We start from the raw sequence: 12,133 nt of genomic DNA, 5'->3' as shown, positions 1-12,133 counted from the left end.
CCCCTGGAATCTTGATGTATTTTAAAACAGAAAGAAACCCGGTGTAGCAAAAAGTATATAGAGCAAGGAGGGGTTGGCAAAGTAAGGAAAGGCCAGCTCAAATTTATAAGCCAGAGTAAAGGATTTAAATTTTATACTAAGTACAATAGGAAGCCATAGAAGGATTTTAAGTGGGGAAACAACAAAATTTGATTTATATTTTAAAAGATCATTCTAGCTATGTGGTGAGTGGCAAGAATGGAAGCAGTGAGACTAGTAAAGAAACTACTGCAGTAGAGCAGGCAAGAAATGACAGCGGCTGCTTGGACTGGGGTGTTAGTAGTGGAAATAAAGAGCCATAATCACATGCAGATTCTTTGAAGAGGTAGAGTCAATAGGACTTGTTGATATAGGGAAATGGTAGGCCTAAGGAAAATAACATAATCAAGATGAACTCCTAGAGCTAATGTTCATTGGCTAAATTTAAATCTCCCCAAAATCCTATGACACAGACACTATTATTATCCCCATTTTACAGTTGAGAACACAAAAATCATTTACAAACCTATAGTATCACAGTTTTATTCTATATAATGGTGGTATGGTGATACCCAAAACAGAGCAGAATTTCTTTCTCTTCTTTCACCGAAATTACCTCTAACTATCTAGGGCAGAAAACTGTTTTGAAAAATCCAAAGAAATTAAGGGAGAAATTATCTTTCATTTTCGTATTAGTCCTAAAGAAGGCCTGATCTTACATCAGTTGGTCAAAATTTACTGAGGATGTCTGCACTCGGTGCCAACATCTCAAAAATGACTATATCATCATTATTTTGACTATATCATCATTATCATATATTTGCAGTGTCATGGAGAATTATAAGATGTAACTAGATATTCACTACTTTAAGCAGTTTGTTAATTATTTGACGATTCAAGAGAGATATCTGAGTCTTGACCAGCAAACATCTATATAGAGTTGACCAGCATACTTCTAGATAGACTCGAACAGCAAGTACCTATATAGCATTACGACAAAAACAATCATAAGCCATCATATAAACCGAGAAGTAGTAGACCAATATGGTAAAAAGACCAGATTTTAAGAGTCAAATACCCTGAGCTTAATTGTGCTTCAGCCACTGACAAATGGCAGGCCCCTGGACAAGTTAAAATCTCTGAACTCCAATTTTCATCTATAAAATAGGGATAATAATACCTACCTTTCAAATCATTACAAGGATTAAATGAGATAATGATGTGAAGCATCTAACATAGTGCTAGGCACATAGCAGGTGGTCAATATCTGGCAGTCAACAAACAGTAGTTATTATTTTACTATTACTATTCAGTAAGGGTGTTATAGGTCAATCTGGAAATATATTTTATGTATTCTTTTTTTGTTTCATTAAAAAATGCTATATATCTTTTTCCCAAACTCTGATATGCCTGAGAATCTAAAGAACTCATAGCTACTACCACAGTCAAACCAATTTTAGTGGTAATGGCAATTAGGTTTCACATTTGCCAATTCTGAACTCATAGTAGTAGCTTCCTGGAGCAGCGTTTATAAGGACTCTGCGACACAGATAAGGATTCACCAAGGCGTGGAAGAAAAGTATACCACAATCAATTAACAATGTCTGTCATGGGCAAGGGAAGGGGAAGCATTCACACTTGCGTCAACTATTTCCGATGTTAAAACTAGAGTATCCATGTAGGCTTCTAACATTAAGACAAAATTTCAGCAAAATAAATCTAGAGGTCTTTAAGAGCATGTTTTAGGCTACAGATACAAATGATAAAATATATTTTAAGATTTCAGTCTGCATGTTGATTTCTGATCTGAAAAGGAGTTATCTAAAATTAGAGATCCACCCTAAAGAAAATTTACTTGTACTTTAAAGTTACGAATTACAACAGGGGAAATACAGGGATTTTGAAACCAAGTGAACCAAACAGTGTTTATTCAGGCCATAATTCAAATTACTGACCTTCTAGCACTCACAAAAACTCCTTAAGAGTGCTGGGACTTGCACCCTAAGGATAAAATGAAAAATATCAATCAAGCACGTGAAAGCATAAAGCTATATTTTGTTGCTTTGTTCATATAAGTGCTGTACCAATGTTAAACTTAAAATGAAGGCACTACATTAACATAGGTGGAAATTTGTCTACCCTGAAAATATATGACCTACTTGAATTTGAATCAAGTCCACAAATTCATAAAGAATTATACTTAATGTAAAAGTCATTTTACCTAAAATAATTCCTAAGTTGACTTACACAGGATTTGTGAGAAATCCAAGGTGAATGCAATAATGAAAACAGCCTTACAGAAATTTCAAAGAAGTCCAATTACCCAGCAGAAGGAAAACAAAAAACAAACAAAAATCCCAAAGAATATCTATTAGTGCTACCATACTCGGCTTGTCCAAGAAGTAACAAAACCAATGGCACTGGGTACACATGAAATAAAAAAGTATAATTTTGCCTACGGAACATAGTAGATACTCAGTAAATATTTGTGGAATGAATGAGTCTTATTTTTAATTTAATTTGTTTTACATGTTTATTTTTTAGGTACAGTAGGACAAATCTAAGGTTCTGAGCTTGGACTCTCCTGGTATGGTTCATATGACCTTGGAGATAAATATGCCCTCTTATAAGCATCAATATGTATGACAACCTCGACTATCCATTCTCAATTGGCAATTCCGAAGAGAAAACAAAAATAAAAATAAGATAAAGTCATTGAATCAAAACAAAACAAAAAATGTTAACTTCACTTACAGGTGAACCTTCCCTCTTTTACAAGTATTTTTATATATGTCTACCAAAGAAGATTCAAAAGTTAATAATGTTAGGTGACATTTACTTAGCATGCATCATATGCACTATGTTAAGTACTCTCCATGAATCATCTCATGTAGTTACCCTGATAACTCTAGGAAGTAAATACTGTGATCTTTGTTTTATGAGGAAACTGAGGCTCATGAGAGGTGGCAGAGTCAGATCTATTTATTCATTTTTTCATTCATTCATTCATTCAACAAACATTAATTAACACCGTCTATGTGTCATGAACTATTCTAAATACTAGGGAATACAGTGATGAATAAGATAAAGTATCCACCCTCAGCAACATACACCCTATGGGAGAAATGGGAAATGAATAAATATATAATATGATGTCAACCGGTTATAGGTATAATAAATAAAAATAAAACAAGTAAGGGAACATAAAGACATGGATGGGAGATGGGTGCTCTTTTAGCTCTAACTTCATGACACTATTTCTCAAATACCAAATTAAAAGAGTAGATGAGAAGGAGGAAGATAGAAGAATTACAGATACATAAGTCCCAGCAAAAAAAGGCAAGTAAAAAATTACAGTAAGTAGACTTATAAACTCATAAGAGTATAGCAGGCTGATAATCCTTAATATAGGGCTAGTCCAGAAAGCAATATCTATATTATATTATCATATAAAAAGTGATATTCAGAAGGATTACCTTGGAGTCATCAAATACAAATGCAAAAATCATGTTCAGTGTAACATTTAAAAAGTCATCAAAAATAGTCAATTTCTACATATAAAAGTGTAAGCTCCAGTTAATTGATGAATTCATTTTGGAAGAGCTCATTCTCAACAGTGCAAATAAATAAAACACTGCCTTACATAAAATACCAGCAAGGAAAGTGAGCCAGTATTTTTTTTTGAGTACATACCTACTGCTGTACTTTAAAATACCCAGTCTCATTTAATCCTCACAATAACTTTTTAAGATTGGCATTTTTCTCATCTCACAGAAAACAGATTTAGAAAGACTAATTTATCTCAGGTCATACTGGAAGAGCAGGGGTTCCAACCCAACCCAGGCCTCTCTGACTACAAAAATTCTTGCTTGATTTTAACACTATACTATAATGCCTCATCCTAAAACTGAGAATAGAATTATATTCCACAGATCAGCTCATTATTGCTTATGGTTTACTAAGAAAATAATTTCTCGTGTATTATATAATGACATCTTCCAGAAAACTCAGAAGGTTCTTTAAATGAAAGTTATTGTGTATCTGAGGGTTCAAAGGTGGGAAAGATCACCTGCTGAAGATAAGAAGTACCTCCATTCCTTCCCCCAAATCCCTCTAAAATGGTATGAAGGGATTTTTTTTAAAGGGGAAGAGGCATGTAAACCCTAAAGTCAAAATGAAAAGAAGGTACCAAGCTGTGAAGTTCTGTAAACTAGAAAACAGATAAGTAGTAATCAATCAAGCATAACCTCGAAAGTGGAAACCAGAGAACCCCAGAAAGACTCGAGCATGAGATATGTCTTACGTGGGAGCAAAAGTGGCACTAGAGAAAGGAAAATTAGTTGAAAATCGATGTAAAGCAGCATTTAGATCTACAGCTAACCTCTCCCATCCTAAAGGAAGACTAGGAATTTATTCTCTTGAGGGAGAGGTTGAATCCAAGAGAATTTGCTAACACTGGGCCAAGGGGGCTGAGTACTGCGCTACAGACGGGTTAAGTGAAGTTTATATACTGAACGGTGAGACTATCTAGCCTGTTCCCTTCATTTACTCCCCAAATACAGGCAGACTGGCTAACTATTCTAGGGAGGAGACTGAAAAATTCTTCTCTGAGGAAATCTGACCAGTCCATGATAAAGCCCTAATGACAATGATAACTGACAGAGGTAAAGGGGTAGTGGGTTTTTCTCCACAAAACAGCCCAGCTAGGTCAACCTACAATGAAAGTCACCAGCCAACATGCCCCACGCTATACATACAGCTTTCTGTCAGCTTTTACTGCCCATATTTATATATAAGCACACAGACAGCTGGCATTTAAGAAAACTCTAAAATGAAACAGATCAAAACAAATAGATAAAAGGAACTTACAGGTAAGAGAGAAAACATGAAAGAATAAAATATCAAAAAAAGTCATGAGTATCTATCACAATACAGTGATTTTATGAAAGAACAAGATGCTGTTTTTTAAAAAAAGGAATTTTCAGACATCAAGAAAGAGTTATCAGAAATTTAAAGTATGGGGGCGCCTGGGTGGCACAGCGGTTAAGCGTCTGCCTTCGGCTCAGGGCGTGATCCCGGCGTTCTGGGATCGAGCCCCACATCAGGCTCCTCCACTAGGAGCCTGCTTCTTCCTCTCCCACTCCCCCTGCTTGTGTTCCCTCTCTCGCTGGCTGTCTCTATCTCTGTCGAATATATAAATAAAATCTTTAAAAAAAAAAAAAAAAGGAAATTTAAAGTATGATAGCAAAAATGACAAATACAGAAAAGTAGTGAAGGATAACATTAAAGGATAAAGAAAATAATACAGAGCATTTACTATGTGCTAGGCTCTATTCTAACAGTTTTATATTCATTATCTCATTTATTTATACCCCAAAACCTTATAGATTGTTTTCCCTGTTTTTCAAATAAGAAAATTTAATTCCAGAATTTAGTTTCCCAATAGTAACAAAACTAGTAAGTGGCAAAAACTGAGATTCAAATTCAGAAGTCTAGTTCCAAAAATCCAGGTTTTCAACCACTATGTTATAGCAGAAAGAAAAAGCAAACAAATGGAAAATGGGAGAAAAGAAAAGAAAGCAAGGATAAATCCAGGCAGTTCGACATCCTAAATAGTTGATCCAAAAAGAGAGAACACAGAAAAATCTAGGAAATAATTCAAGTAATTCACCAGAACTGAAGGACATGAGTGTCTAGAGTGAAAGGGACCACTGAGTGTGCACCAATGGATAAAATAAAGACCCACACCAAGAAAAATTACCTTGAAATTTCAGAACTCTGAAAGTTATCAAGAGTTTTCAAAGAGAAAAAGCTGAAATTAAAATGGCATTGGGCTTCTCAAAAGCAATACTGAAGGCAACAGCCAATGGAGCAATATCTTCAAAATTACAGGGAAAAGAACCTCCAACCTGAAAAATACTTTACCTAAACCATCAAGAAAGTGGGAGAGTAAAATAAAGACATTTTCAGTCCACCATACAAGGTCTCAAAAAATTTACCTTCCATCCACCCATACACCAAGAAGCTACCAGAGGGTGTTCCAGCAAATGAGTAATAAACAAAGAAGGACTATCAGAATGATGGTGAAGGGAGACCCCAGAAATACAGGTGTGCAAAAAGCCTAGGATGCCATCAGCATCCAGATTAGTATGGAAAGTTAGAGGGTTCTAATAACGTACAACTGACAGAATACTGATGATCTGAATATACTGAGAAGAGTTTAGGAAAGAACTAAAGATAGCATACAAAGAATAAAAAAAGAAGGCAACAATAATTATTCACTTAATCGTATCTTTCCTTTCTTCTATAAAACACCCACTTCTGACAGCTCTGTTACTCTGGCAAAGTAAAAACTGAATTCCTAAAGGTAAAGTTATCCATATACAGGTAAAAAAAATCTTATATTTTTTTCCCAAATATCATTATAATAATAAAATAGAACAAAAGTCTTAGAAGTATGAGATCTGCTGGCTGTGTGACATTAGGCAAGTCATTTGGCATCTCTGAGCCTCATCTATAAAAAGTGAATTAGTAATACCTATCCTAAAGCTTTCTGTGCAGAAATAAAGTAAGAGACCTGATCATTCCCAGCATAATGCCAAGCACATAGTAAGCACTCAGTGCATGTTCGTTAAATCTGAATCATACTGACTGAAAGAGATGGAAACAGCAATTGGCAGACAGAGACTCCCTCCCGCACATACCTTCTGTGTTGTTGTGTTTGTCGTCTGTGTTGATGGTTTGGTGAAGGTTATTTTCACAGGAGACATGTGGGGCGGTAAGGAGTTGGCAATGCTCTGCATGATGTTGCTCATCTTGGGACTGCCACTCACAGGCACAGTGATCGTCTTTGAGACTGGAACAACAGCCTTTGGAACTTCCTTTAGGACAACGGGGGAGGAGCTAGAAGAATTTGTTCGCCTTCGTTTTCTAGGTTTTTCATCTTCATCTGAACAGCTAACACCTAAAAGGCAATGACAATTTTGTTGTATTTATCACTATCTAACCCTGTATTTTATACTTCATTTTAAAGCTTTGTGTCATCAGTCATCCTTGACCTCTCCCTTTGCCTCATGCCCAAACAAACACTAAGGCCTATCAATCCTCCCTCAGAAGTTTTCTCTGAATGCCTTTCCTCCTTTCTTTAACCCTGGGGCTACGTCAGGCCTTCTTATCTCCTGACTGTATTTTAGCAACCTCCTAAAAGGTGTCCACGCTTCCAATCACTCCATTTCTACCCTCCATCCTACTGCCAGTTATAGAATCTCACATCTACCTGTGTCAATGCCTTGCCTTAAATCCTTAAGTAGTTTTTATCTCCCTACAAGACGAGGCACTTAAATCATTACTACATCATTCAAGGTTCTACAGCCTTCCAAGAACACAACACAGCTGACCGTCAAACACAGGTTCCAACAGCACAGGTCCACCAATATGTGCATTTTGTTCGATAAATACAGTACATTACTGTAAATGTTTTTCTTTCCTCTCCTTTATGATTTTCTTAGTAACGCTTTCTCTAGCTTACTTTATGGTAAGAATACAGTATATAATACATATACGAAATATGTGTTATTGAACTGTTTATGCTATCAGTAAGACTTCTGGTCCCTATAGACTATTAGTAGTTAAGTTTTTGGGGAGTCAAGTTATATGCAGACTTTTGACTGCACAGGAAGTCAGCACCCTTAAGTCCCACATTGCTCAAGGGTCAACTATACCCTATTCCACCCAACCCTGTGCACCCCTATAATCCTGGTACACTGAACTGCTCACCATTCCCCAAAGCCACTTTATCACATTCTATCCAACCAGAGTCTCTATACACTACTGTTCTTTGGGGAATACTACCTACCAACAATGAACTCGTCATCATCCTGCAAACCGTCTCCTCAGTGATGCTCTCCCTTACTCCTCTAAGCAAAACTAAGCCACATCTCCTCTGAGCTTAAACACTTTGTATATTCTCTTCTGTATCACTTACCCCATGGCAATGTGGCTGTCGGTCTGCACATCTCCCATTATTAAGGGGCTCCCCGAGGGCCATGACTAAGACTTATTGGTTTGTTTCCCTGGTACAGTGCCTTGCACATATGAAGCTAGATTAATGAATGATTATATCTCAAACTAATGTTGCAATAATAAAGCAATAAACTTCCTATTATCTCAAGCTACATTTTATGTGAAAAGGTTTCCTCGGGTTTGGGATTCACTTTCAATGTTTTAAAAAATGTTTAAAAAAAAGGGGCGCCTGGGTGGCACAGAGGTTAAGCGTCTGCCTTCGGCTCAGGGCATGATCCCGGCATTATGGGATCAAGCCCCACATCAGGCTCCTCCGCTAGGAGCCTGCTTCTTCCTTTCCCACTCCCCCTGCTTGTGTTCCCTCTCTCGCTGGCTGTCTCTATCTCTGTCGAATATATAAATAAAATCTTTAAAAAAAAAAAATGTTTAAAAAAAAAAAAAGAAGATTGCGGGATGCCTGACTGATTCGGAATAGCATATGACTCTCGATCTCAGGTACGTGAGTTCAAGCCCCATATTGGGTGCAGAGATTAACAAAAATAAACTTTAAAAAAAGAATTAAAAAAAATAGATCTCTTACAATCACCCTCCGCTAAATCTACAGAAATCAGATATAAACTTAATAGTTATAGATTCTTAGTTTTTTCTTTATGAACTAAAGCCTCAACTGTTTTTGTAGACTTTTTTTTTTAAAAATCAAGTGAGAAACATAAAACTTTGCAACATACAAAAAAAAAAGTATACAGCATGACTCATGGAATTGTTAATAAAATATAACTCCTTATACCTTCAATTTTTAGACTTTAATTTAAATAAGGCTGACAATGACCTAAAATCATTCCTAAAACAGCAAACTCTACCTCTAAAACTTACAAAGAAATCAAGTTTATAACTATATTGAGAAAAATGAAAATCAAATATTAATAATCTCCAGCTGATAACAAAAGCAAAATAGTATTGACATAATAGACACTAAAACCAAAAAATGACCTGGATATTAAACTGTTCCACAGGATAGAATCAAGGGGTTAAAAACTGCAAATAAATTTCAAAAGCTTACAGTCAACTAGAAATATAAAAGATGGACTCTCTAGAATGTATCGCTGAATGTAACAGTTGGATGATATGCTAAATAAATATTTTTTAAAAAATTACAAAGATTACAATTATAGGAGTAAACACTGAATAAATCACATAAGCACATTTCTTCAGTTTCCATTCACATTTCTATTCCATGACAATCAAAACAAGTGAATACTTGGAAGACAGCACTGTTCAAGGCAGATTTCCCACAGAAAACAAAAAAGAAGTAAATTTTTCAACCCCCGGAACTGATTAAAAAGCAATATATACCTAGTCACGTGTAAAGAAAGGAATTTACAACCTTCAAAAACTAACCACTGCTAATAGCCAGTGGACCGATGATTTAATCCAGGAAGGAAGATCTAATCAGAGCCTATGTTGCAGCATTTAGCCAAGATGGCCCTGATAACACTGAGAATATCACTTACTTTTGACATAAACAGTACTTCCACTTGGCAAGACAACTACATTGGAGGCAGGACTGGCAGGTCTTGGAGACTTAACCGTTGCTATGCTGCCACTTGGAACAGGGGTAGAGGTTGGGGTTGACGTGGTACTTGTGTAGGAATAGCAAACCACTACTGAAGGAACGATAAAAAAGTTTGCTGTTAACTTTCACCAAAACTGTCCACGCATATACAGAAAAATAATTTTTTTACTGCAGGCCAATTTTAACATTTTCACGTGATCAGAAGTTAGAGGCCATCACTAAGTATTAGGTCCATTAGGTTAAAAGGTATTAATAACCCTTCCTGAAAATCATCACTTCACTGGGTTTTCCTCAAGTATTTAATAGCTGGTCTGCAGGTGACACTGCCAATGGAGAAGAGCAAAGTTACAAAGAAATCAAGTTTAAAACTATACTGAGAAAAATAAAAGTAATTTTTCATTCATGGCAGGAGTTAGACAAAAGGCACGTACTTGTATTCCCTTTTAATACTGATAGTAGCACCAATGATGGAGTGATGCATAATTTTTCCCTAACCATGGCAATTTCCAACATAGCAAGGTTACTTTATTATAAAACAACTTACTAGTCACTTGCCATCCAAGCAGTGCAACAATAACTCAACTAAAGTAATGACATCATATGTCAATTTCTTGAATAACAACAAGAAGCAAGAATAGTTCATAAGGTACCATTTACTGAGTACCATGCACTATGCTAAATCCTTTCCATATATTACCACTAATTCGTACAACACCACATCCTCATTTTAAAGATGAGGAACCTAAGGTTCACAGAAGCTAAGGGTTGCTGGAGGTCACATAGCTAGGAAATCGCTAACTAGGACTCAAACACAAGATTTGACTATTGGAAATCCTGTATTCTTTTCACTCTTCCAGACAGTTGGTGGATAGAAAACGTAAAAGTGGGAAGAGAAGAAAGATACCTCTCCTACAACAAAGAAAACAGGAACTCAGTGGAGGCCAAATTTGTACATTGGTACCTGGCTCTTACAATACAAATATAACTTCCTTCAGCCTAAAACAGAGTCTGGCATGCGTGAAGAGTGTCTCGCTCTGCTCCACAACCCACTGCTAAGCAAGAAACAACAGTTCCCCAAAGTTATTTGACAACTGCATTATTTTCAGGGTTATTTTCAAGCAACACCAAACTCGGCTACTAGAATCAATCCAAAAATGCGCTCTCAAATTTAATTTTACTCTTGGTGACCTCAAAAGAATTCAAGAATTTGTAAAGCACATGTCAATTACTAGATTAATAACAATAAGAAAGCTTTCTTCTCTGCCAGGTAATCAGTCCCTAATGGATTCAGAACACTGACTAGAACAGAGAAGCACCATATACCATTGATTCCAGAAGATAAAAACAGAGTTTTATTGTCGAAGTAATCAGTTAGGCATCTTTCTCCAGCATTCCACCATTTATTTTCCATGTCACACATTAAGGCCTTTTATCCACTTCTAACAAGATACACTGATACCAAAAAATCACTTCAAGAAGGCTTTTTGCAATTTTGTGATTAACAGAATTCACACTTTTAACAAAAGGGAGATTTAGTTTTGAATGAGACTAAAAACTTAACAGTTTCTACTTTCAGAATAAGAGTTGCTCACTGTGTTTTGCAACCTTCAGACACTGGGATTAAAAACAGATGAAAAACAGGACACCTTTTCTTGAAGAATTTGAGAAAAGTCATCTCCACACACAGAAACAGTTTTCTACTCACCTTCCTTGCTTCCTGTTTCTGCAGGCACTGGAAGAGACGCATTGTGCTGGACAGCTGCATTGGCAACAGCGTTAGCTGTTACAGTGAAGGCGGTTTGGGGAACCAACCGGGGCATCAGTGGAACCAAGCGACGACCCTCAATGGACCATTCTGAAGAGCTATTAGGTCCAGACATACTAAACAAAAAAGAAAACGCTGCTACAAGGGTTCTCAATCACTAAAAATGAATCAACTATTTTCTCAAGCAAATGTAACTTTTTGAAGTATAAAAAGTATCCTGAGTGAATAGGAGAGGCTTTATTTTAAGCAAGCAAAAATCAAAATTATGAGTAATTATCAGAATTCAAGGGATTTCACACACACTTAAGTTCTTACACATTTTATTCTATAATCCGAATCTTATAATTAACACAATTGAAACTATGAAAAATTTTCCTATGCCTTCTAAATATTGACATTATTTTCATTAGTTTAATCTGGCATTGCTAATGAAAACTAGTACACCTACTAACTTTTAGAACTTAATTTTGTAATTCAACTAAAAAGGTAAAAAGTACTTGTAATTTTTAAAATTAGATTTTCTTTAATAATTGAGGACAGAATTCACTGAACCTTTGCAAAAATAATCTAACTGCCTGCATGGCCAGAGGTTCTAAGGCTTTCAAACAAGGGAAACTGAGGCAGTAAACGAGGGAGACTAAGTATGGAGGGAGAGAAGAGGGCTGCTGCATGTGTCACTGATGATGTGTTATATTAGTATCCTTCCTGTTAAAAAACAGACCAGACCTGAGGTCACTGGAAGACACCTGCCCCTA

The 12,133-nt window shown here is 36.2% G+C and overlaps 1 protein-coding gene across 10 annotated transcripts in view; it reads right to left on the bottom strand.

Moving 5' to 3' along the window:
• The window catches only part of EMSY (EMSY transcriptional repressor, BRCA2 interacting), a 97,534-nt gene that overhangs the window by 72,324 nt on the left and 13,077 nt on the right, over window positions 1-12,133 (bottom strand). For 6 of the 10 annotated variants that reach the window (XM_045816150.2, XM_045816159.2, XM_045816153.2 and 3 more), the window contains 3 exons: window positions 11,319-11,494; window positions 9,552-9,704; window positions 6,723-6,982 (listed from right to left, as the gene is read on the bottom strand). In XM_045816150.2, coding sequence (XP_045672106.1) covers window positions 6,723-6,982; window positions 9,552-9,704; window positions 11,319-11,494 — 589 coding nt within the window. The remainder of the gene's footprint in view (window positions 1-6,722; window positions 6,983-9,551; window positions 9,705-11,318; window positions 11,495-12,133) is intronic. The other 4 variants (XM_045816151.2, XM_045816154.2, XM_045816156.2 and 1 more) reach the window with 2 other exon arrangements.

Source organism: Ursus americanus, chromosome 16 (genome assembly GCF_024610735.1).
Source record: "Ursus americanus isolate L20-20 chromosome 16, mUrsAme1.1.p, whole genome shotgun sequence".
NCBI lineage: Eukaryota > Metazoa > Chordata > Mammalia > Carnivora > Ursidae > Ursus > Ursus americanus.
Note: the sequence above shows the minus strand (reverse complement) of the source record. Positions and strands in the feature narration are given on the sequence as shown.